The sequence below is a fragment of the Symphalangus syndactylus genome, chromosome 16 (assembly GCF_028878055.3).
Source record: "Symphalangus syndactylus isolate Jambi chromosome 16, NHGRI_mSymSyn1-v2.1_pri, whole genome shotgun sequence".
Taxonomy (NCBI): Eukaryota; Metazoa; Chordata; class Mammalia; order Primates; family Hylobatidae; genus Symphalangus; species Symphalangus syndactylus.
The window spans coordinates 16,796,190-16,824,013 of NC_072438.2; the positions used below are offsets into that span (position 1 = coordinate 16,796,190).

The following is a 27,824-nucleotide window of genomic DNA, read 5'->3' on the forward strand; positions in this document are numbered from 1 at the left end:
TGTGGAAGTTGGTGTGGCGATTCCTCAGGGATCTAGAACTAGAAATACCATTTGACCCAGCCATCCTATTACTGGGTATATACCCAAAGGACTATAAATCATGCTGCTATAAAGACACATGCACACGTATGTTTATTGTGGCACTATTCACAATAGCAAAGACTTGGAATCAACCCAAATGTCCAACAAGGATAGACTAGATTAAGAAAATGTGGCACATATACACCATAGAATACTATGCAGCCATAAAAATGATGAGTTCATGTCCTTTGTAGGGACATGGATGAAGCTGGAAACCATCATTCTTAGCAAACTATCGCGAGGACAAAAAACCAAACACCGCATGTTCTCACTCATAGGTGGGAATGGAACAATGAGAACACATGGACACAGGAAGGGGAATATCACATACCAGGGACTGTTGTCAGGTGGGGGGAGGGGGGAGGGACAGCATTAGGAGATATACCTAATGCTAAATGACGAGTTAATGGGTGCAGCACACCAACATGTCACATGTATATATATGTAACAAACCTGCACGTTGTGCACATGTACCCTAAAACTTAAAGTATAATAATAATAAAATAAAAAAATTTAAAAAGGGTGCCTAAGTAAAGGCTGCTCCAACACATTCCTCTCCTTTAACATACATCATACAAGCTCCACTAGGCATCTGATCTTCTTAGTCCACCTTAAGGAGTCCCACCTGAAAAACTTCAGGTTCAGAGATAATCATCTCAGCAGTATTTCCATTGGCAAAATAATTAGAAACAGCCCAAGTAACCTACATGACAGAATGAAGTTTCGATTAGGTCGCTTATTGTGCTTTTCCTTAGTGAAATATTACGTAGCCATTAAAAATGATTTACAAAGAGTTTGCAGTAATAAGGAGATAGTGCTCCTGCCAGATATTAATTTAGAAAATAAAACAATACAAAATTTTTCTGAATGTTTATATATCAATAACATAGTTATATGTCATTGATACGAAAAAAAATACAAGAAAAGGAGTATAAAAATAATTACACACCAAAGTTTAATCTAAGCCTGAAGAGCTTCTGGGTAATTATTGTTTTCTTGCATATTTTATTTTCTATATTTTGCCAGGAACATATGTTGCTGTTCGGATTAAAGATTTACTTTAGAAAATTCCCTTGCATAGCAATCAAAACACGATGGGGTTTATTTCTCCCAAACAATGTAAGTGTTCAGATCACTGCACAGAGACAAGACGAACTCTCAGTGGATACTGGGACTCCAGCAGACAAGATTTGGTTTGGGTTTTCTCCATGGCGATGCCCACGTCTGTGGCACCTGGCACACACACCTTGATTTTCTCAGATGGGACAATCTGTGTTCCTCTTTGTTCTCCTATCATCCAGTGTTCAAAGTGCTTCTAAGTGTGCAGGGCAACTGAAATCAGTAGTGGTAAAGTATGTGCAAAGCTAGACTTACCCCTCCAGGGTGGCCGTCCCAACTCTTAAGGTCAGTGGGTCAACTGAGCCACTGAATGAAACGGTCAGAATTCGTTTCCTAAAGCAGCCTGTCCTCCCTCTCCCCTTCAACACAATCCAGCTTAGGAAACATTTGCTAAGTCCCTCCAATGTGTCAGATACTGTGTTAGACTCCCTGAAACAAGCAATTTCTGTATGAGGACAGATAAGTAACCCAATAACCTGGGTTCACTGTGATGAAGATGGCGTTAGGTCAAACACAGGACAAGACTGAGGTCGTGAGGGGCACGCAGCTGGCCTGTGGGTCTTCAAGGGCTCTTGACCTAAGGGTTTCCTAAGCTGGGTGCCAGGAATGCACAGGTGTTGGTTAGGGGACACTGGAGAAGGGGACGTGAGTGTTTTAGGAAGATATTTCACATGCAAAAGCACAGAGGCACGGAACCACCAACAGGATGTGTTTCTAGGATGCAAATTTAAAGTGAAGATAATAGCCAAGGATGGGTTGGAGTGAAAGGTCTGAAACATGGGTCACGGCAGGTTTTGGCGGCCGGAGACAGAATTCCGAATTTGGTACGTCCGTGATGGGCAGCCATCTGTACTGAAGTAGAATACTAGTTCCCAGTTGCCCTTCCTGCCATCAGCTGTATGGCTGTGACTTTCTGAAACACCGAGCTCCCCACTCCCTTTAGTAGCCTATCTTCGGCATCCTCTTATAACGTTCCACATATCTTCTCAAATACACAAAACCCTTCTCCATTTAGTAGCCTATCTTCGGCATCCTCTTACAACGTTCCACATATCTTCTCAAATACACAAAACCCTTCTCCGTTTATTTTCACCTCTGATTCATCAGATAAGAGGACAGAATTAAAATGAAAATGAAACATATGCCTATAGACTTCATCAGAACATGTACTCTACAAAATACTTAAGAATAACTGAACCCAGAAAATTTCATCCCTTTCTCTTTACATTGGAGAAGAGTCCTCCTAGCAGAGCCGAATTTGCATTTGGCTCCCCACAGAGGAACCCACAGAAGCCCTGGACGGAGCCACACTCACCACAGATTGACCAGGAAGGGGTGCTCCAGCCCTTGCATGATCTGCAGCTCCCGGAAGACATTCCGAACCTCATCCCTCTCGATGCACTTCTGCTTGTTCATGTACTTCATTGCATACATTTTCTTAGTGTCTCGCTTCTGCACGATGCATACCTGAGCGACAGCCAAAGGAGAGAACATTCAAGCCAACAAAGGAAAAGGAAGACAAAGGAGAAAAGTCACCCCACACTGCATTTTTACTTCTGGATTCACGTCCCTGTTCTTAAAATCTGCTAGTGGAGCAGCTCTGCTGAGTTAGGCACAACCTGTCTGCATCTGCAAAATGGAAGAGTTGGACCAATTCATCCATTTATTAAATATTTACATGAGCATTGGCCATGTACTAAGTGCTGAAAGAGGAGATGCAAACACAGAAGATGGAAGAAGCAGGCCTGCCCTCAAGGGGCTCACAGCCCATGAGGAAAATAGATAAAAGCAAAAAGCACCAGTGACTATAACCCTGACATGTGTGGCGTGCACGAGTGTTGCAGACTCTATCTGTGCCCACCTGAATCTCCTCACCTTTCCCACTTCTGCACCCACCTGCCTGACTTCCATCCACCAGTTCTGCATTCTCTCCCTGAGGACTCTCTTTTGCCAGTAGGGCCCACTTTGCTGCCCATGCAGCAGACCAGCCAAGCCAGGGAATTAATGTCCTCAGAGCAACACTCGATCCACGACTGTTAGAAACTGGAGTATCAGTACCCCCTCTCCCTTGCCTGTCACCTGGGATGAGGCTGAGGCCAGTGTTTTACACTGGCTCCCGGAGTTTGTAAGTTTGCCTAGCCCCGCAGTGGGCTAACAAGCTTAACAGCACACCCTTTCCTGGCCATCTTCCTTCCTATCCTTCCCTGTGTTCTTTCTGCCTCTCCCATGTCCTGTCCTCAAATCTTTGCCTTGGAGCCTGATTCTGGGGAAACCCAAACTCAGGCACATGCGTTCTGAGGGAGCATAGGAGAAGCTGGGGACAGCTATGATGACAGTGGTTCTATATTGAGCACTTTATTGCAGGCCAGACACTGAGCAAATCATCTCCTTGATCATCTCACTGAATCCCTGTAAGAACCTTATGGATAAAGCATGAGGAAGCTGTAGCCCCAAGTGTACTAATTAACTTCTTCAGAGTTCAACAAACCACCAAGTGGCAGGGTGGGGGTTCAAATCCATGAGGCCTGGACTTTTGAGTGGCTGCCTTACCTGGGGGCAGTTTGGGGCAGGGTGGGAAGATGGGAGCTGTCAGAGAAGGCTCTCCGCAGGATCAAAACCAGGGGGCAAGCTCTAAAGGATGGGAAGATGGTAAGGGTGAAGGAAGAGGCTTTGAGGGAAAGGGAATCCTGTAAAGGAGGGCGTGGAGCCGAGGAGACACAGCAAGCACGGCAGGAAAAGTGAGCAGAGTTGACATGCACATGTGGCATGGACAGTTAGCAAGGATTGTATGAGCTAGTCTTCCCAACACCCCGAGGAGGGACTGTATTGGTTCCTTGGATAGTTAGCAAGGATTGTATGGGCTAATCTTCCCAACTCCTCGAGAAGGGATTGTGTGGGTTCCTCAGGTTGCTGTAACAGTACCTCAAACTGGGGGATTTAAACAACAGAAATTTATTGGCTCATAGTTCTGAGGGCTGGAAGTCCAAAACCAAGGTATCAGCAGGGCCCCTGCCCCCTCTGAAGGCTCCTGGGGGGATCCTCCCCTGCCTCTTCCAGAGTGGGGCAGCTCCAGCAACCCCTGGTGCCCTTGGCTTGCAGCTGCAGCACTTCCGTCCTAGCCTCTGTTGTCACATGGCATCCTCTCCTACGTCTCTGTATCATTCATCTTCTTATAAGGACACCAGTCAGAGTAGACTTAGGGCCCACCCTAATCTAGTATGACTTCATCTTAACTAATTACACTTAAAATGATGCCATTTCCAAATAAGGCCACATTCTGAGGTTCCAGGAGGAGTTGAATTTGGAGGGGGTGGGACACCGTTCCATCAAGGACAGTGACTATTACTATCCTCGCTTTACAGAGAGAGGAAAGTGAGGCCTAGAAAGGTTTTAGTGCTTTCTCGAGGCTCAACTCAAACCCAGGCTCTCTGCCTCCCCAGCTGTCACTTTTCACCCACAGTGTGGCCTTCCTGAGAAATGGGACATGCTGGAAAACGCCAGCAATAACGCTGTTGGCCTGAGGACCCAGAGAAGGAACTCGGGATTTTCTCCTGGCATCACAGCCGCTCTTCTGTTGGAAATTGGACCCCATTCAGCTTTGACACGTTGCAAATCTATTCAAGGCAGATACAGGACGATGGCAGAAGCCTGAATTCCGACTCCAGCTTTGGTTCTTGCTGCCTCTCTTGGCCTCAGTCTCAGCATATGTCTGAACTGAGTCAGCAAAACCCATCCGGCACCACTGGGGTGAAACTAAACAGGACAGGAAAGTGGGAGTGCCAGGCGGTACTGAGGGACGATAAATGTCAGCTGCATCTCAATGTGTTAGATAGCACATTTCATGAAATCTCCAAAAAGATGTTTTTTCCACAGAGTAAAATTTGCGGCATGAGGTCGAAGGCCCACGGAACGCCCATTTCCAGTAGTGAACGTGAGAATATAAAATGCAAGGAGGCAAAGGTACGATGTGCAAACGTACCTCAGGGGTCCTGGCTTTGTGGGAATCCAAGCAAAGACTTCTGGAGGCCCGGGCACCAGGCCCTGAGACCCACGTCTGAAGCCAGACATGTCATGGGAGGATAATCCCACTAATTAGAATTTGTCAACTCTCTCACTTCTCATTCGCCTTCTCAGAAGAGACAGCAGGCACTGCCTCTGCGGGGCTGGGACCTGGCTGTCAGCTGGCTGCATCACTGTGAAAAGCTTAGGCTGGGAGAGAGTCTGTGTAGCGCCCCCGGGGCTGTGTCCCTTCAGATAAAGACATCCATGGCGCTCCTGGGTTTCAAGGGACAGCTCTCACCTCAGCTCAGAGACATTTTAGGAATTGGAAGAGACTCTCCAAAATTAAATTAAAACTGGCTTTCAAAGGAGAACTAATGATTTCAATAGAGCTTGGAAGTTTGACTTTTCAATTCAAGCAAAAGCAGGCGGTTGATACAGGATATTTATTGGATGCAGCCTGGAAGTTTTGATTTGCAAATAAGAGAGGCCAAGGATCAGGGGTCTTGGCCAGCTTGATGCAGAGACCTGAGTGTGGCTGGGATCCATTCATCATCTGGGCCTTGACTACCTCCTCGGTAAATTGAGGGCTAAGACCTCATGCTCTCTAAGGCACCTCAGAAAAATTCTATGTTTCTCAGGAGCACAGAGCAAAGAGGGCTAGACCAGGAGTCAGGAGAACTGGGCTCTGGGCCTAGTCCTCTTGCAGACTATGAGTGGGGCTGTGCACAAACCTCGGCCCCTCCGGACTTGCTTCCTCACTGACCAAGAAGGGTTGGTAACAACAACTTAATTAACCTGACCAGGAGATAAGAGGTTAAAGAAGAAAAAACAAAAAACAAAAACAAAACAAAACAAAAACAAAGAGCTAAGCTAAATCTAATGCACTGAGTGGAGACAAGGGTCTTCCAGGGAGTCACAGAGAGTTTGAGCTCAGGGGCTACTCTGAGAAGGGCTTAAATTCCAGCTCTTTGCTGTGTGACCATAGGCAAGTCGCCCACCCCCTCTGAGCCTCATTCTGCTCATCAGAGCTCCTGCTATTCACCCTGTGATAACACAGTGTGAAGCTGGCAGCCTGCAACCTGGAAAAGGGCCCACTCCAGAATCTGACCATGCTGCCACCTTAATGTGGGACTTGCAGCCTCTAGAACTGGGAGAAATAAATCTTTGTTTTTAAGATACCCAGTCTGTGGCATGTGTGATAGCAGCCCAGGCAGACTAAGACAGTGCCCTTATTTGGATAAGGGTCTTTGCAGATATAATTAAGTTAAGGATCCCAGGATGAGATCAACCTGGATTAGGACGGGCCCAAATCAAATGACAAGTGTCCTTATAAGAGAAGGGAAGGGGAGGAGACACATCCAGGGGGAAGGCTATGTGAGGATGAATGCAGAGGTTGCAGTGACGAATCTACAAGCCAAGGAATGCCGAGGCTGGCCAGCAACACCAGAAGCTGGGTGACGGCATGGGACAGACCCACCTTCAGAGCCGCTAGAAGGAACCTACCCTGCCCACAGCTGGATTCAAGACTTCTGGCCTTCAAAACTGTAAGATAATAAATTTCCATTGTTTTAAGCCACCCGGTTTAGGAAGCTATCACAATCTATAAGGGTCCACCACTGCCACCCACCAGTGGCTAAATAACCTGGCCAAACACTCTGTGGTCCTCAGTTTCCTCTACTATGAAATGGGTCTACAGAACCGGCCCTACCAGGTCCACAGTCAGGTCTCCGTGGGACAGAGTGGGAAGAGCCAGCCATAGCATGTGGCCCATGTGGAGGAGCAGGAAACACAGGGTGGTGGAGTGTGGAGTGGTCTGATGCCTGGACCCAAACACTGAGCCTCTGGCAAAGTGTCCTCCCCTCCATGGGTCCCTGTAACTAGAGTGATTTCTGGTATTTTAAGGTTTAATGTTTGGAATTTCAGAAATAGGGAGAATTCACTGATAGCTTCCAAACTGGCCACCCCACCTCTGCTCTGGTCTCTGCAGATATCCTTTTGCCTGGCGAGAATGTCTGAGAAATCAAAGACTTAAAGCCTGCAAGGGCATTCTTTTGCTTTCAGAAAATGTTTGAGGTCAAGGTCTTGGCATTCAAAGACCTTGTCCCCTCCAACATCTCTCTCTCTCTCTCTCTGTCTCACACACACACACCCTTCACTCTGACTATCTCAAACTCTTTAGAATTTCTTTGAAGAGTTTCTCTATCACCAACCTCTCCTGCCCTTGTTACCTCCTTCCCTGACCTACTGCCACCCAATTTACATCTTCCAGAAACTTCCCTTTAATCCTTGAAGCTGTATGCGGTGCCCTTCCCACTGAGCTGCCATAGGTCCTGTTTCTACTGTAAGGCTTGACGCACTGTATTATAAACCCCCGTTTTTACCTGGCAGTCAGATTCCAAGCACCCTGAAGATAGAGGCCATGCCAACTCAGTTCCTGTTCAGGGGCTCACACCTGTGAAAGTGAGCCTTAATTACACACCTTCACTCATGGGTTTCTGCACTTAGCAAATTTCACTTACTCTGCCTGGAATACCTTCCCTGCAAGCTTCTCCTGCCTCACTCCTTGCCGGCCACTGCCTGACCTCAATGCTTCCCCGACCCTGACCTCCAAGTTTGAATCCTCAAAGCAGCTGAATTTCATACATGCTGGGTCTGTCATGTCCCACATAGCCCAGAGCAGGTCAGTGGTCCTCAGTGACTCCATGATTACAGTGTAGGAAGAGAGGCTTCCGTTCTTCCCCGCTCAAAATCCCATGACAACCATGTGATTGAGGGATCTGCTGAAACTGATGTAGCATTTTGGCCTCACAAGCTCACAACAGGTGTTCTAGAAGGAAGCTGAACACTTGTCACCAACAGCAAACTCTATCCAGGTCCTGGGAACCTTCAACTTCAAAATAGAAGAGCTAGGTCTCAAGTGGCACCTCGCCTAAGTTTGGGGTCCTTGGCAGGGCTGCTCAGAGCCCTTTTCCACAGGAAATCAGTTAATGAGGTGACAGCAAGCAATTTGGCAAAAGCCACCCAAGCTGCTACTGAAAGGCGAGCACCCAATTAACATTCCTCATTAGTGTAATTCAATTAGGATCTGATGTCATCATTATTAATTACAACTTAATGGGACAAATAAATAAATGCTAGCTAGCACAGATTTCAGCTGATTTGCTGTAAGAAAGGCATGCCAAACACACTGAGCGTCGGAAATTTGGGAATGGATCCTGAGTCAGTGGAGAAGACGGCTGGAGCATACTGAGAACCTGCAACGCACCTGCACGCGGTGGTCACAGTCCTGACTTTACGGTATATTCACAGCGCTGACAATGATTCTGCAGCACACCCAAAGCTCTGGGAGGCCCTGGGATTTTGTATTTTTTTAGATGTGTCCCAGGGAAGGCTGAAGTACAGCCAGAGTTGAGAATGATTTTACTGGAATCTTCAAGAAAGTCCTTGTTTGGTGTCTTCACAGTGTCCTCTATGGGCAGGATTCTAATCACTGGTTAGCAGCTCAGGCAACCCAGGCTCCAGGAGGACAGATGAGTACAGAACAGAGAGGCTAGAGCTGTGCCGGAACGCCAGGACTATGGGGTGCAAAGTCTTGAGGATCCTTTCATAGTGAGCCTGGGCTGCCCTCTTCTCATCTTGCTTACTGGGCAGCTGCGGGTCTGACTCTACCCCATCAATGGGACCCGAGGCAGACATTGTGCTAGTTCTCTGTGCTGCCCACCTCTACCATGCCCCAGCTTGAGAAGCACTCAGCAAATACTGTTGAATGAATAAACAGCTACAGTGTGACATTAAAAGACGCTGGTTATGCTTGCAGGGGCAAGATTCTGGGAAATGACCGATTTGGGGTGGGCAGGGGTTGGGGGGAGAAAAACAGAATTAAATATGGTTACTAAAGAGATGATCAAGCTGGCTACTATTGCTCAAATAATTCGCTGAAAGAAGACTATCTTTGGCAGATGAAGCTTTTTACTACTCAGTATGCATTCTCCCCTTTTCTCCTTTGTAGCAGGACCATTTACTTCAAGAATGCAATGTGATCCATTCTATATGCACTTACAGCCAGCAACAGCCACATGGTTCTAGCCAAGGAGATGTTAGTTTGCTAGAGGTTTCTAGGGAAAGTCTTACATTCTGCATAAAAGAGAATAACTACCGATGGTCTCACCTTTTTCTCTTCAACTTTCTTCCTGTCCTTCCTACCTTGAACATGGATGTAATGTCTGGAACAACAGCAGCCCCTTGTGACCATGAGGCCAAGAAAGTCTCAGAGATGCTGAATCTGCTATTGTGGAGCCACCTGCCTTCAGATTTCTTGTTATGTGAGAGAAATAAGCCCCTCTTTGTTTAGGCCACCATGAGGCAGGTTTTTTGTCCCTTGCTGCTGAGTCCACCACAACTGATGCACAAATTATGACTTTTCACAGCACATAAATCCCATGTGGGCTCTGATCAATGGTGGTCTCATTGGAGGGATCAAAAGTTGGTGTCAAGAAAAATACTTATTTGGATGAATATTTCACTCGATAAACATGTATTAGGTGCATGCCATGGGCCTGGTACCATGTCAGCCATGAGGATATCACTCTCCCCTGGGAACCCGAGGTATAATGGGATAATCAGACAATATGTAGGAGTAAAGGCCAAAGTCCTTCACTGTGGGTCCCCAGGCCCTAAGTGGCCTGGCCCCAGTTCCCCTCCCACTTCCCACAGCGACTTCTGCTCCTTCCCTGTACCCGCCATGCTCTTCTCAGGCATCCACAGGTCTTGGGCCCTCGCCTCCTTTAGGCTGCGCTCACAGGTCATGTTACCAACTAAGCCACCTCTGACCTCCCTGTGTGAAGGGGCAAAGCCCTCCCCAGCACTCCAGCCTCCCTCTCTGCTGTGTTCCCATCACAGGACATGCTTCCTGCTTCGTCCATCCATTGTCCACGTCCCCTACTCAGTTGTGAACCCCATGACAACAGGGAGTTTTCTCCTACGTTCACTGCAACATCCTCAGTGTCTGGCACACATCAGGCACCTAGCTGATAATTGTGGCTGAATGAATGAGTCATTACTATTTAGAAAACACATGAGAGAGGTGAGCACATGGGGCTAAGGGACCCCAGAAGGGGGATCCTAAACCAGATATGGGATTTGGGAAAGGCAATCTGGAAAAGGTAGCATCTGAACCTTAGCACAGTCACCAAGGGTTGGTCTCATGAGGACAAAGGTGTGGGGAGGGGGAGAAGGAAGGGGGTTACCAGGAGAGGGCACAGCGTCTGTGGAAGTTCAGAGAGATGAGACATGCCATGGCACGTGTTGACACATTGGTAGTTTTCTCAACTTCCTCATCTGTACAATGGGGATAAGAGTGGTATTTGCCTTAATGGGCAGTTATAAAGGCTCCATGGTAAGCACTGAGTATTCTGTTCATTATGGTTGTGTGATCAGCATCCATCTCTCTTCTGAAGAGCACAGGACATTGTGGAGATGTGCAAAGTGGCCCAAGAAGGGCCTCAGGAATGGGCTCATGGTTGTCTGTTGTGATGGTTAGTTTTCTGTGCCAACTGGGCTGCGCCATGGTGCCCAGATACGTGTTCAAACATTCTGAATGTGTCTGTGTGGGTGTTTTGGGGTGAGGTTGATATTAAATTCGTGGACTTTGAAGGCAGGATTGCCCTCTGTAATATGGGTGGACTTCCTCCAACCTGTCGAAGGCCTGAATGAAGTAAAAGACTGACTTCTCACGAGAGGAGGGGATTCTGCGGCAGACGCCCTTCAGACTTGATCTGCAGCCCAGCTCCCTCCTGCGTCTCCAGCCTGACTGTTCATCCTAAAGATTTGGATTTGGCAGCTTCCATAATCATATAATCAATGAAATCAATCAAACTCCAGTAACATATATATATATATATATATATATATATATATATATATATATAGTTACACCCCATTGGTTCTGTTTCACTAGAGAACCTCGAGTAAAACATCTGGTAATAAGCCAGCCGGGATCAGAATTCAGCACCTCAATTCAACTTCCTACCAGCCTAGGGAGCCACTGTAGCCACCAGTACTGGCATTTGGCATTTCTCCACAGTCCCTTAAAGAGTGAGCACACAAAGCTCAAACAGCTTGTTACTTGATTCCAAAATATGTTTCCTCAGTCAGCGTACACAGATGGGGCACCCCCTTGGTAAGCACAGCCCTACAGTGTCCCAGCCATGCTCCAGCCAAGCAGGCCTGCCCATGGGGAGCTGAGAAGCAGTGTCCTCCTGCCCCTTGTCAGTGAGTTCCAGCCCGTGTTGGCCAAAGCTTGCTGGTATTCACCTGCAACATTGTATAACTGATGTCATTGAGATGAGATGACAGAGGTGGGTGATGGGGTAGGTGACAGATGACTTGAATGATATGTTTAAAGGGTTGGTGCCATGGGCTAATCTGTATGTCCCCCAAATTGGTATGCTGCAGTCCTAACCCCTAGCACCTCAGGATGTGACTGTATTTGGACATGGAGGCTTTAAAGAGGTAATTAAGGTAAAATGAGGTCTTTGGGTGGGCCCCAATCCAATATGACTGTGTCTTGTAAGAAGAGGGACCAGGACAGACACACACACAGAGGGATGACCATGTGAGGACGCAGGGAGAAGATGGCATCTGCAAGCCAAGGAGAGCAGCCTCGGAAGAAGCCAACCCTGCCAATTCCTTGACTCGGACTTCAGCCTCCGGAACTGTGAAAAATCAGTTTTGTTGTTCAGCCCCCCACTCTGCAGTGCTTTGTTGTGGCAGCTCGAGCAGACTAACACTGTTGACTTTTGTTCTGAGAGCACTGGGGAGCTGTTTTAAAAGAGGATCCTAAGTATACAATTACGAATGAATGAATAAAGAAAGGAATAAACAAACAACGTGGAGAATTTGGCTTCGGGGTGGGGAGCTCTTTCTGGAAGCAGGTGGAGGGGAACAAAGAGAGGTGATGGTGTGCTTTAAAAATAAGTGAATGCCCCTGCTCACCCACACTGAAGGACATCACAGTGTCAGGAAACTTCACACCAAGGCAGGGCACAGGGACCCCAGGACCAGCGCTGTGCCACTGGCCCCCTTGGTGCCCTCAGGGTAAAGGGAGCTGGGAAACACTCTGTAGATGGGCAAAGGCCTGAGAACGCTTGGCTGCTGGATGGAAGGAGACGTCATTATGAGAAGATGCTGAGAAGTGCAGATGAGCAATGAGGTCCACCAAGCTGGTCAGTAATGGATCATCTGCTCTGGCCAATGCTTGCAAGCCATTCGTGAGTGAGCCTGCATTTCCTGTGATATTTAGCTCCTAATAAAATGATCCCCAGGAGCTGACACATTCCTCCAAAGTATGCCTCAAGCCAAACACAACCTAATTAATATGAAATGAATAAATATTTCATTAAAAAGAAATGGATTCTGACCTTCATGAAGATGTCTGCACGAACAATGAAGCCTTCTAGTAAATGTATCATTGTTAAGAATTCCAAAGATGATTCCTACATAGGAATAGCAGCTAACTTGAGGCTCAGAGAAGTTAGGCAACTTGACCAGAGTCATGTGGCTAGGCCAGAATTCCAACTCGGCTCTGTCATCCTTTGCAGTCAAAACTGTTTAACTAATAAGCTCTGAGCTAATTAACTCATTCAGTTCCCTACAAAGAGCAACCACACATTCTAAGTCCTCGCTTGTGGCAGACACAGTGCTGGGCACTGGAGATACACAGCCTGCTACATGCTCCACTGCTAACTCTGTTCCTGCCTCAGGACCTTTGCATCTGCTGCTCTTTTGGTCTGTGATGACCTTTTCCCCAGATCCCCACATGGCCCATTTCTTTCTCAGAAGTTGGGTCTTAGCTCAAATTTCTCCTCTTGGAGAGGCTGTCTCTGTTGCCCTCACCCCCACTGAAGCAGTCCCACCCTTGCAGGTCACTGCACTACACATTTTCTGCAGAGCAGCTATCATCAATGGAAATCATCATGCTTATTGTTTATATGTCAGTCTGCTCCTTCTACTAAACTGTCAGTGCTTCAGTGTCAGGAACCTTGTTCAGCTTTTTTCTTGCCACATCCTCACAGGTAGCTAGAATAAGGCCAGGACAGAGCAGTGATCCGTGAACATTAACTGTTGAACTCAGTATCCTGCCAGGCATTCCAGCATGCTCCCATTATCCTGGAGACCCAGTACCTTGAAAGATCAAAAAGATTCTAAAAGAATATATTGTTAAGGAAAACCCTGATAAGCCAAATGCTTTTGAACATTGAAACTTACAAACATATATCTAAAATCGAATCCCTGCTTAATTCCCAAATGGATTTGTTACAGTCTGGGCACTAAATTGGTTAGTCTGCTATTAATCAAATCTTTTTTTTTCACACTCTGAATTCACATGCAGCTGTGAGAGCCTGGAATGAGGCTTTCCTCATTCTCATGTGGAATGAGACAAGAAATAATATGCTCGGGTCTGGAAATGATCATCATTGCATAATAAGGCGGTATGGAGTCTGGAATTATCATTTGTGCAACTCTTGTTCAAGTTTATCCAGAATCTTCCTTTGAGGGGCATAAAGAGCTATTATCATATAACACTGTGCCACTTTCTACCATTTTATGTGCAGACTGCCTCCAGCTATCCCATGAATTTTAATTAACTCCATGTTGACTTCACTTTGACCCTACAGCTCTTCAAGCAGAGGGCCCACATGCCAATCCAAGAAGACACTTTTGAAGCTCACTCCTCAGAGTCCTCCGAAAGGTATCTTCCTCCTTCCCTCGGAAATAATGAAGCCCTGCTGACTACAGAGTTAACTCAAAGTGGAGCACTTCACCCTGGTCGCTCCTGCTGGCTCAGCCATCAAAGGGGTCAAGAGGAGCCAATGGAGAATGGAGAGTAGGGGCTGGAGGGGTGAGTGGAAATAAGAAGAGTGTCTGTGAGAAGTAAATTTGCATGCAGAGGAGTGAGAGAAACTCACCTCTAGGTGCTAAACCTGAGTCAATCAATATAAACCAAGTGTCAAAATCGTATCTGCTGATTGGTTGTTAAGTTCTTCATTCATTTTTATTTATTTATTTATATAATATTCATTCATTTATATTATGTTATCTGTGTCATAGATACATATATGTGTATATGCTATATATGTACATGTGTGTACATATAGACCACTTTAGTGGTGTATGTATATGTGTATATGTATACATATGAGTGTATATATGTATATGCATATACATGTATGTGTATGTATGAATATGTGTACTGCATGTGTTTTGTGGTGGATCTATATGTATATGTATATATATACTGTTTAGTGGGTATATATATTATGTAGAGAGGTATATATGTATATGCATATGCATGTATATGTATATGCACATGTGTATATATTGTTAGACACTGTGTATATATGTGAACTGTTCAGTGGATATATTAGTCTGTTCTCACACTGCTATAAAGATACTACCTGAGACTGGGTAATTTATAAAGAAAAGAGGTTTAATTGACTCACAGTTCCGTTTGGCCAGGGAGGCCTCAGGAAACTTATAATCATGGTGAAAGGTGAAGGGAAAGCAGGCACCTTCTTCACAAAGCAGGAGGAGAAAGAGAACAAGAAGTGCCACATCTTAAAACCATCAGCTCTCGTAAGAACTCACTATCATGAGAACAGCATGGAGGAAACTGCCCCCAGGACCCAGTCACCTCCCACCAGGCCCTTCCCTTGACATGTAGGGATTACAATTCGAGATGAGATTTGGGTGGGGACGCACAGCCAAACCATATCAGTGGGTATGTCTATATGTATATGCATATACATACGTATGTCTCTATAAACTGATAGGTGTGTATATGTACATATATGTGCATGTGTGTGTGTGAATGTATACTGCTTACCAGGAACTGGAGATAATACAGGGAACAAGAGGAAACATTGCTGCCCTCAAAGAGCTTATGTTCTGGTGCATGAGACCCATAACCAAGAGGACATCTGAATAAACACATAATAGAATCACAGGTAGTTATAGGTGCTACAAAGAAAAGGGGAAGAGAAGGGCAAGGAAATATGGAAGGCTGAGGTGGAGACGAAGAGGGTGGGCATTCTGGGAAGGCGCCACAGAGTGGACATCTGAGCAGAGCCCTGTATGCTATAAGTTACCCTTGCAAACACCTGGGGGAAAGGTGACTGAGGTAGAGAGAAGAGCAAGTGTGAAGGTTCTGAGTTAGAAATAACTCCAGTATGGTCAAGAGACTTGAAGAAGGGCTGGAGCAGAATGAGCAGGAAGACAGAGAGGGTAGAAAGCAGAGTCAGAAAAACAGGCACAAGGCAGACTGCATGACGTTGTGGGCTGGCATGGAGGGACTGGCGCACACCGCGAGTGGGAGGGAGGCAGCAACCAGGCAAGCTAATTCTTGATTTGTGTACATCCCTGGCTGCTGTCTAGACCAAGACTTGCTGTCCTCTTCCCTCTCTCACCCGAACACTCACTAAGCCAGCACTTACTGAGCCTTTACCACATGTTGGGCACCAAGCTAAGTGCGGATGGGCATGACCAGGTCCCAGGCCCTTGGGAATCTCAGTCACATGGAGAAGGCAGATCAGCAGCCTGGAAGCCATGCCTGGCGCTGCTATGTGGGAGAGATGGTGAGGATGACACTAGGAGTACCAGACACAGGGAGGGCCTCAGTCCCAGGTCTTCTCCCTGGCATGTTCCTCCACGTGGATACCCAGATCCTTCTAGAACGCACCAAGCCAAGTAAAATCCTAGCCATGATGGCTTCAAGAAGACATGGAAGGCAGTCAAGCTCGGTGGCTCACACCTGTAATCCCAGCACTTTGGGAGGCTGAGGCTGGTGGATCACCTGAGTTCAGGAGTTCGAGACTAGCCTGACCAACATGGTGAAACCCCATCTCTACTAAAAATACAAAATTAACCGGGCCTAGTGGCGCATGCCTCTAATCTCAGCTACTTGGGAGGCTGAGGCAGCAAAATCGCTTGAACCCAGGAGGTAGAGGTGGCAGTGAGCCAAGATCGTGCTATTGCACTCCAGCCTGGGCAACAAGAGCGAAACTCCGTCATGAAAAGAAAAGAAAAAAAAAAAAAGACACAGAAGGCATTTGAAAAAGGCCATCCAGCCATAGATTAGTAGGACTCTCAAATTCCATTATTATTCATGCTTATTCTTTCATCAATAACATACTGTCTCAATCATTGTAGGTTCACATTAAATCTTGATATTGGGTAATATACCTCTACAACTTTGATCTTGTTTTACAAAATTGTTTTAGCTCTTCTAGATCCTTTACTTTCCATATAAATTTTAGAATCTATTATTGATAACTATAAAAAATCTTCTGTGACTTTGATTACAGAATAAAAATCAAATCTGTAAGTATATAAGTTTGCAGAGAATTGCTATCTTAATAAAAATAAATATTCCAAAGCATAAACACAGTTTTGTGTATTGACTTTGTATTCTTCAAGCTTGCTATACTCATATTTTCATTCTAGTAGACATTTTGTAGTTTCTTTGATGTTTTCCATGTAGAAGAAACATGTCTGTGAATAGAGACAGTTCTGTTTATTCATAGTAAATCTGTATGATTTTATTTATTTTCTTACTGTAATAGCTAGGACATTTGTTGATGTGTATAGGTGTGGCAAGAGTCATACCTCTGCCTTGTTTCTACTTTGGAAAAGCATTTAATCTTTCAGCATTATATAAAATGCTTTGTATGTTTGTGGTAAATGCTTTTTATCAGGTTGAGAGAGTTCCTTCTAGGCCCTACTTTCTTTAGAGTTTTTTTCTTTTTTCCCACCAATGAATGTTGAAGTTTACCAAATTGAAAAAAAAAAAAAAAGAAAGAAAAAGGCCACCCACATGCCAGGTACCATGCTGAGGACTGAACGTTGCTTGCCCCCTTATTCTCACATAAGAACCTAAAGTTCATTATCCATTATAATCATCACTTTTTCTCAGAAGACAAAAGGGAGGGTTGCAGGAGCCACATGATTGGTCCAAGTTTCCATGACTGGAAGAAGCAGGCTCTGACCCAGAGCCAGACCTCCCCCATCTGGAAGCCTGTACCCTTTCCTCTATGCCCTGTTGCATCCAAAACCAAATGTCTGTCATTGGACACTGATGTACATTTTCCTCCTGACCCCACTTGTTTCCAGCAGATGTGCCTGTGATAGAAGCCAGTTTCAATGTCACTTCTGTATCTGGGAGGGACATGTGAAAATAAAATAGGCTGTGCATGGCAGTGGGGTCCTCTCCAGGCCTCAGATTCATCATCTGTAAAACGGGGATAATAACATCCACCATACTGGGCTATTAGTGGGACAAGGTAGACAATGGGTCTCCAGTTGCCAGGACCATCACTGTTAGTTTCTGATTAGTCAGGACTCTTTAGGTGGCAAATACTGGAAGCCCACCATGATCTCACTTGAGCGGAAAAGGATGTTAGTTTCTGTAGCTGGTAAGGACAGTGGGTAATTCATGGGAATAGGAAAATAAGAAGGTGGCAGTGCTGCTGTGTCCACCCAGGTCCCTCTCATCACATCCACACACCTCAGGCTTACTATGACACCTGCAATGGCCTGCAAAGAGCAAGCCAAAGGTGTGGGACAGGCAATGCTGCACGGGCAGCCCTCCACTGTCACTGAATGAGAACTGCATATCCATGCATTAACTTTTCATCTGCATCCAACAGACACACACTCTGCACCATCTCCTGACACCCTCCATGGAAGTAGGCTCCAGAAGCCCACTGGGGTGAGTGGCTTGATCAAAAACGCTTTATGGGCTGCCTTCCTTTCTGTCTCACTCCTCCTGTCTCACAAATATTTCCTGGGATCATCTTCAAATAAACAGTTTGCACTAAATTCTTTCTCTCGAAATCAACTTCTGGAGGAATCTAAGTGAGAACAGTCATCAACAGAGCCAGGACCAGGGTGAGGCTAGTGATGTGCCCAGGTTGCAAAATATAAGGAAGCAAGTGTCAAGCCTGCGTTTGCAAAATTTTAGAAAGCAAGGCACATGTTTAGCTCACTTGCCTCACCTTAATGTCAACCTTCACCAACAAAATGCCATCTCCTCACCCACCTCGCATATCTGTTTCTGATTCTTTGCTTTAAGCTTCATTCTTTTATTCTACAGATAAACCTTCATCTTCATCAGTTGTTGAGGAAAATGACCAAAAAAATGCAGACCTGTTTTCTTACAGTGCACGATAACTGAGAGCAAGTTTTTCACCTCTGATTCCACAGAAGGTTTCTGAATGGTTGGGCTTGGATCACATGGCCACACCTTGGACCAGGCACTATGTCTGGCTGAATATGGTCCATGTGGCTGGCACAGGCACATCATATGGTCATCTCAAGTGCATGGGGGACCACAGTGACATGAGGAGGGGGCAGTGTTCTCCAAGGGGAAGGAATGTCATTATACTAAGAAAAAGGGATCCAAAAGCATGCTGGAGAGTCAAAAACAATAGCCACTCCAGTGTACTATGGTTCTCCATTCCCTTTCCCTTTTACAGATGAGAACACTAAGCTGCAGAGAAGTTAATTTACTTTCCTAGGTATCCACCACTAACATATATCAGCATCAGCCTGACTCCAAAATCTAAATTGTTTCCACTGGTTATATAGAAATTAATCTGGTGTGCCTCAACTTGTCCCAGAATTTAGTCATAAAATGGTTATTTTAAATATGAGTAAATTATTGCTAAAAATCAATGGATTGCCAGCAGTTGTTTACTTTGGTGCTACACTAGGAGGTACAACTTTTTCCAGCATGACAGTAAAAAGATTTCTGTGAATTCACATATGTTCCTTCCTGATAACCAATGCTATTGTCATAGTTTAACAATGAAATGTCTTTCTGGAAAACTCTTAATAAATGTCAGATATCAAAACTGCCAAAGGCAGACAGCAAAGCCAAAATATTCATTCAATATTAGGAGGATGATTTTCTTCATCTTATGCCAGCCCCCCTCCACCTTAACTTTAATAGTCATGTAGACTTCACCTGCATTTATTATGAAAGGCAGTGATTATTTAGCATTTTGACCGGAACAAAGCTATGCTTTATTCCCTTAAAGCAGGCTAACCTCATGCTGAATACTGGACATTTGTGTACATTCTGTATGAATTTGCGTGTCATCAAGAAATTGCTATAACCCAAAAGCAACTTAGAAATAGACCTTCTAGAAAGCTTACATTTCTCAAAAGATCCATTAAATTTTCAAGGGATGATGACAGGCTACAGTCAATTTGAAAATCTTGCGGCCACATGCTAACAGATTTGGTAGTATGTCATGAAGGAGTACAAAAGGTTCAGGAACAAAACTCTCAATGACATGGGGGGAAGTGGTATGCCTCTTTGTGATGCTAACTGTGTCGTGGATTGAAAAGAATGTCTCAATTTTCCTGAAGCCATAAAACCTCAACGTTAAGATGAGACACTACTCTAAAATATTTTTGTTTTGTTGTTTAAGTTCAGCCACTGTTCATGAGATTATGGGCAAACCTCCTAACTTCACTGGGCTGCAACTCTTTCTGAGAAATCCAAGAATATCCAAGAGGAGAAATCCAAGAGGAACCTCGAATGTGGTAAATAACCTCTGACCAAATCTATTGCTGACTCCTAAAGATCACAGATATAGAACAAGGTGAAAGCAGTCCAGTTAAGAAAAAAAAAAAATGGACTGAGATTTATGTGCCTGCCTAAGAGGCAGAGTATGCAATATAAGTCCAACCAAGTTAACTGCTTGTTAAAAATATGTTTTCAAAAAACACAATAGAATTCAAAGTTTCTAAAAAATAACACCCACAATGTCCAGGATGTAAGACAAAACTACTTAATATATAGAACCAGGAAAATATGACCCATTCTCAACAGAACAAATAATCAGTGGAGGTGAATCTTAAGATGACCCAGATGTTGTAATTAGCATAAGGACAATAAAGCAGTTGCTATGACTATGCTACATAACATAAAGGGTAATATGACTGAAATAAAGGAAAAGATAGGAAATCTAAACGAAGCAAGAAAAACTACTTTTTTAAGTCAAGAGTTTCCACCCATGCATATCACAGGTAAACTTCTAGAAGTCAAATTTTAAGGGACTTTTTGAAAGGAGGGAGACAAAAGTGACACAATACATACCGGACAATAACGATTCAAAGTTTAAAGACCTCTCATTAGAAATTGTGAAAGTTAGATGACAATGAGACAAAATCTTTAAAGTAATGGAAGGCAAAACACCTGTCAACCTAAAAATCTGTATCCAGTAGAAATATTCTTCAAGAAAGAAGGTGAAATAAATACATTTCAGATAAAATAAAATAAGAGAATAAATTAAGAGGAGACATGCCCCACATAAAATACTAAAGTAAATTCATCAGGCTGAATGGAAATGATACCAGAGAGAAACTTAGATTTTCCTTAAAAATATGAATAAACATCAAAAACTATTTTCCTCCTAATTTTTAAAAGCAAAATCTTACACCTAATAACAATGTATTCTAGTTATTTCTATTTAATTATACATATATATTTTAAAGCAAAAACTATAACATTGTATTAGAGATTTATAATTTAAGAAGCTGCAATACATTTGACACCTATACTATAAGGACAGATAGGGTGGTAGATGGGCCTCTACAGTTGTAAGGTTTTCATATCTTATGTAAAGTGTAAAATATTAAACCTCAGCAGACTGTGAAATAAATTAAGAATGTATAGTATAATCCTTTAGAGCAACAATTTTAAAACATAATACTGGAATATATACTTACAAAGTCAATAGATAAATTAAAAGGTAGTTTTGAATATTCAACTAATCTACAACAATACATGAAAGAAGAAACAGAGACAAGAAAAAAAGAAGAGATAAGAAGAAAACAAATAAAACAACAATAGACCTAAATCAAACCATATCAATTATTACATGAACTGTGCATGAACTAAACAATACAACTAAAAGGCAGAATTGTCAGAATGGATTTTTTTAAAGCAAGACCTAACTATATGCTGTCCTCAAGAAATTAATGTTAAATATAAAAACAAAGAATGAAAATAAATGCATAGAAAAATATATGTCATGGAAACAGTAAGCATAAGTAGGTCAAAACGGCTATATAAATTCATTTGTAAATCCTATCAAACATTTTAAAAAGTAACACTAACTTTACACAGCATTTTAAAAAAATAAAGAAAAATGTCTGAATTCAATAAGCATAAGTAGATTGGAATGGGTACGCTGATCTCAAAGAAAATAAGTTTCAAAATAAAGAGTACTAGAAGAAAAAGAGAAGGGTATTTTATGATAATAGGGACAATTCATCATAAGGAAATAATCATAAATATGTATGCATCTAACAACAAATCTCAAAATATAAGAGGCAAACATTGATAGACTTAAAGGAAGAAGAAATAATTCCACAATCATAGTTGGATATTTTACACAACTGTCCAGAAATAAAACTAGATTTTAAAATTCAGCAATGACATGGAAACTCTGAATAATATTAACTACTTTGACTGGACTAATATTTACTTAATCTTACACCTAATAACTTTTAAATACACATTCTTTTCAAGTGGGTATAGTGTGTTTACTAAGGTAGATCATAAGCTGGGCAAAAAATGGGTATCAATATAAATGAATTGAAATTGCAGAGTATGTTCTTAGACCACAATGAAAAAAATGAGAACCAATAACAATAAAAAGCTTCAAAGACCAAATATTTGGAAGTTAAACAACACATAACTAAATAATTCATGGGTCAAAGAAGCAATCACAAGGGGAATTCAAAAATATTATTAACTAAATGATAATCAAAATACAATATATCAAATTTTGGGGGTGTAACTAAAGTAGTCCTTAGAGGAAAATTTATAGCTTAAAATGCTTATATTAGAACAAAATGTCTAAAATCAATTACCTAAGGTTCTATCTTGAAGAGCTAAGATTATAAACTGATCAAGAAAATAAGAAAAAAGGCAAACTGCTAATATCAGAAATGAAAGAGGAGTTACAACCACAGACACTACAAAAATTAAAAAGATCCTATGATAACATCATGAATTACTTTGTGCCAAAAAATTTGCCAACACAGAGAAAATTAATTTCTTGAAAAATACAACTTACCAAAAGTTATATTCCAAAAAACCACAAAATCTGAGTGCCTTATATCTACTAAAGAAGGTAATTTTGTAGTCAAAAGCCTTACTAGAAAGAAAACTCTATACCCAGATAATTTCATTTGTAAATCCTATCAAACATTTAAAGAAGTAACACCAGCCTTACACAAGTGCTCTCAGAAAACAGAGAAGGAAAATGACTCAACTCATTTTTGAGACTACTATAACCCTGAAAACAAATTTGATGAAGATATTACAAAAAAGCAGACTAATATTCCTTATGGATGTAAATGTAAAATTCTCTAATAAGATATTAGCAAATCAAATTCAATAATACATAAAAAGAATAAGGTATCATATTCAAGTGGGATTTACCTCAGTAATACATAGTTGGTTTAAAATTTGGAAATTAATCAATGTAATTTAGCATAGTAACAAAATATGGAGAAAAAATATGATCATTTCAATTGATGCAGAAAAAGTAGTTGATAGAATTCAACAACAAGACATGATAAACACTTTCAGAAAACTACAACTAAAAAGGAGCTGCTCAATTTGATAAAGAGCATCTCTGAAAAACTTACAGATAAACATGTTCTTAATGATGAAAGACTGAACACTTTTTCCCCTAAAATTAAGAACAAAACAATGGTGCTTGCTCCCACCACTTCTCCTCAATATTGTACTGGTTTTATCTCCTGCAATAAAGATTTAAAAAGCATAAAGAGGAAAATAGGTAAAACTACTTTTCTTAGCAAATGGAATGATTGTTGACATAGAAAATCTCCAGAATACTATAAAACAACTATCACAACTAATTATTTAATTAGCAAGGTCTCAGGGTGTGAGATTAAGATACAAAAATTTTATTGTATTTTTATATCTAGTAGTAAACAATTAAAAACTAAATTAAAAACAATTTCATTACAACAGTGTCTTCCCCCTGTCCCCCGCTGCCCCCGGAAAAAAAAACTTCATGAACTATTTGGGAAAAATATTAGTGCAAATAAGGGCAAAGCCTCTACCCTAAAAATGACAAAACATCACTAAAATAGAATTTTAACTACCCAATAAAAATAGAGATAAACAGAAATAAAGAGATATACCATGTCCATGGATTAGAAGACTCCCTACTCTTAAGATATAATGATTTCCAAATTGATATACAGATTTAATGTACCAATTGTAATTCCATTTTTTTGTAGAATTGACAAGCAACTCCAAAATTTTTATGAAAATCAATGATCTAGAATATCCAAAACAATCTTGAAAAAGAATAAATGTGGAGGACTTATACTACCTGATTTTAAGACACACCAGAAACGTGCAGTAATTAAGACAGACTAGTACTTGCATAAGGATCAACAAGTAGGTCAAATGAACAAAACCAAGAGTACAGAAGAAGACATACAAATCATCTAATTTTTCATATGAACCCCAAAGCAATCTGTGATGGTTAATATTAAATGTCAACTTGATTGGATTGAAGGATGCAAAGTATTGGTTCCGGATGTATCTGGGTATGTCTGTGAGGGTGTTGCCATAAGAGACTGACATTTGAGTAAGTGGACTGGGAGAGAAGACCCATCCTCAGGAAGACCCACCTGCAACAAGGGTGGGCACCATCCAATTGGCTGCCAGTCCAGCTAGAAAAAGCAGGCAGAAGAAGGTGCAAGAAACTGACTTGCTGAGTCTTCCAGCCTTCATCTTCCTCCTGTGCTGGATATGCTTTCTGCCCTACAACATCAGACTTCAAATTCTTTGGCTTTTGGATTCTTGGACTTATGCCAGTGGTTTGCCAGGGGCTCTCAGGCTTTTGGTCACAGACTGAAGGCTGCATTGTCGGTTTCCCTAGTTTTTAGGTTTTCAGACTCGAACTGAGCCACTACTGTCTTCTTTGCTCCTTGACTTTCAGACAGCCTATGGTGGGGCTTCACCTTGTGATCATGTGAGGCAATTCTCCTTAATAAACTCCCCTTCATATATACATATATCCTATTAGTTCTGTCCCTCTAGAGAATCCTAGTACACAATCCAATAAACAAAAGAAATCATTTTCAAGAAACTGACGTCCATACCAGGAAAAAAACACAAAAAACAAAAAAAACTTGACCCTACCTCACACCACACAAAAAATCAAATCAAAATGAATTACATAACTAAATTTATAAGCTAAAACTATAAAACTTTTAGAAAGTAAACATAGAAAAATATCTTTGTGAATTGAGTATGTTTTGGTGACCCAGGTTTTCTTATACAAATGGCATAAAACAATGACCCTAAAAGCAAAAACACTCAACAAATTGGATCTTATCAAAATGGAAAACTTTCATGTATGAAAACACACCACTAATAAAATTAACAGGTAAACCAGTCTGGTTGAAAACAGTCTCATATCTGACAAAAGACTGGTATCCAGATATGTATCCCACAATTAAGTAAGACAAACAACCCATTTTTTTTTTTTTTTTTTTTTTTTTTTTTTTTTTTTTTTGAGACAGAGTCTCGCTCTGTCACCCAGGCTGGAGTGCAGTGGCGCTATCTCGGCTCACTGCAAGCTCCGCCTCCCAGGATCACGCCATTCTCCTGCCTCCGCCTCTCCGAGTAGCTGGGACTACAGGCGCCCGCCACCACGCCCGGCTAATTTTTTGTATTTTTAGTAGAGACGGGATTTCACCGTGGTCTCGATCTCCTGACCTCGTGATCCACCCGCCTCGGCCTCCCAAAGTGCTGGGATTACAACGTGAGCCACCGCGCCCGGCCCCATTTTTTAAACAATAGCAAAAAAATCAATACAAATGAATCTCAAAAACATTATGCTGAAAAATTTATACAACATGTAAAACATTATGAAGCTTTAAACAAAAGACTATATATTGTATGATCCCATTTTATACTAAATTTTAGAATAGGCAACTCTAATCTATAAAGGATGGAGTAGTTGAGTTTGGGATAGGTTTTGACTGTAAACGGTCAAGAGGGGACTTTTGGATGGTGATACTCTATATTTTGGTATGGGTTTAGGTTACTCAGATGCATTTATTTCTCAAAAGTCAACAAATGTAAGTTTAAGACGTGTGCATTCTGTTGCATGTACATTTTACATCAAAAGAAAAACTATAGGCAAATTCTATGCTGAAATATTTAAGGGGAAATGTACAAATATTTGCAATTTGCTATAAAATGCATCAAAAAATAAGATGGACTGATGTGTGGGTAGAAGGATAGGTGTTTCACAAAATAAGTTTGGTAGAATGTTAATTGGGAATGTAGGTGGAAGACATAGGTGCTTAAGGTAAAATTCTTTCACCTTCACTGTGTGTTTGCATATTTTCATACTAAAATAATGGGAAAAAATCATCTGGGTATGCAGTCAACCCAGCTCTTGAAAGCAAGGGCATCACAGCTTTTGAAGTTTGAATTAGGCATCCTCCACTCCAACCCTGTACACCCATAAAACTATGAGTGTTCCTCCCCTACCATGCTTTTCAGAGTGGACTATAGTTAACTGTATATTACTCTGCCTCCTGCGTGTATCTGAGAGATCCTTAAAGGCAGGCACCATATCTGGTTTATTTTTGTAACCTCAGTACCTAGAATAGGGCCCAGAGCAAATCAGTCCTCCAAATGTTGGGTGGATGGATGGATGGATGGATGGATGGATGGATGGATGGATGGATGAATGAGTGAATGAGTGAATTAACAAATGAACCTAAGCTGCCTGATTTTATATAAACTCCACACAAACTTCCAATAACCAGACAAGACACAGACTTAGAGAAAATACAAAGTCAATGTCAGTGCTAAGCCCAGAGCTGTACAGTTTCCAAGAAGAATGAGTGTCATGCAAGATCATGAGTCTTGCCAGGCCTTATCCCACCATTTATCAGCAGTGACAGATGTCACATGGTGAGATATTCTGGGAACTTAAGTATACACAACAGCCCTGCCTGTCCTAGTACAATATTTGTGTCCAGACAGGTGCCCCTCCAAGCAAGAACTCTTCACGCCACAAACTGCCAAAAAGCACATTCAGTTAAAGTCTCCCTTTCTCACTCCCTGCTGCATAGGGGGAAAAGAGCCTTAAGCAACAAGAGAATTAACATTTATTGAATATCAGGTTGGATTCTGTGCTAGGCACTCTACTATACCATCTCATTAACCTCTCACAACAGCCCTATGCAGAAGACACCAATATGCCTATTTTACGGGTGAAGACACAGAGGCTCAAAGTGCATGCATGAACAGCATTTGAATACTTGTCTAGTTTTCAAGCTGCTTGCTCTCTGTACTGCGCCACACTGCCTTGCACTCTCACAAACACTTGCTGAGCTGAATTCCCAGTGGTGGTAACTATCCCAAGGGAAATTTGTGTCTGCCCAAGGTATTATGTAAGAATGAGCTACTCCTTATAAACACTGACTAGCCGATCACTCCTCTGGAAACCACTCTAAAGTAGAGGCCCAATTCCAGCCAGGTCAGGGGAGTAGGGTGAGGTACAGATGGTGAACTTGCTTCAAGCGGGAAAATGTCATTGACATCACAACATCCCGGCTGGTGGAGGCTGGAGGGGCATTCAAAATGCAAGTTATTCATTCGAGACACTTTTTTAGAAGGGTGCTAATGGAGGAAGAAGCCAGCATGAATGATGGAAGGTCAGGGACAGAAGTAAGGGGAAGCTTTGCTAAGATCCACCTTCTGGAGAAAAAGACAATTCCAGAAGGCAGTGGGAGCACCTGGGTCCACCTTCAGGAGGGCAGCAGGGACCACCGGGCAGCCCCAGGCCCCTGGAGCTCTGGGGATTCTGGGAGCTTGGCCCTGACTTTGCCTGGCACTTCTTTCCACTTAGGAAATGCAGGTAAGAAAGGAAATAGGAGACCTAGAGTCCAGGTCCTCATGCTGGCCAGTTTGGAGGCAGGGAATTCTAAGGGATAGTGTGAGTGCCAAGCAGAGAGGACAGCAGGCTGGGAGCAAGGGCTGTGGAAAGACAGTGGAGGTGGGAGGAAGGGCTGAGGCGTGTGTCTGTGAACTGGTCCTGAGATCTGTTTATCAGACTGCACGACCATGTGGCTCCTCTCACCATACAAGAGAAACTTCAACTCTTCACCCATACAATCCAAGCCTGGAGAACTGAACATCCTCCCTTCCTGACCCACGAGGAAGTGTGAGAAGGAGGAAGTGAGGGGCTGGTGTGATGCGTGGGCTCCAGAATAAAAGCAGGCATGGGAGGCTCACCAGGATCCAAAGTGGCACCTGTCAGATATACAACATGATTTCTGAATAATCATTTGCAGAGAGTCAAAAGCACCAAGGAGACAAGAATAAACTCATGTGAAACAGTTTGCTGTACATGTGAACTCTTTTCTCTTTGGCTCTTTCTAGAACCCTCCTTCTCCCTACCTGGGCTGGAGCCTGCACATGCTCTTGTTGTCCCACTATTGTGCCATGTATCAGTCAGGGTTCTCCAGAATACAGAACCAAC

The 27,824-nt window shown here is 42.7% G+C and overlaps 1 protein-coding gene across 4 annotated transcripts in view; it reads right to left on the minus strand.

The window, feature by feature from the left end:
- Positions 1–27,824, minus strand: part of STK32B (serine/threonine kinase 32B) — a 440,365-nt gene that overhangs the window by 319,533 nt on the left and 93,008 nt on the right. For 3 of the 4 annotated variants that reach the window (XM_055245661.1, XM_055245659.1, XM_055245660.2), the window contains exon 3: positions 2,516–2,667. In XM_055245661.1, coding sequence (XP_055101636.1) covers positions 2,516–2,667 — 152 coding nt within the window. Of the gene's footprint in view, positions 1–2,515; positions 2,668–7,583; positions 7,605–27,824 lie in introns of those variants that run through there. The other variant, XM_055245662.2, reaches the window with a different exon arrangement.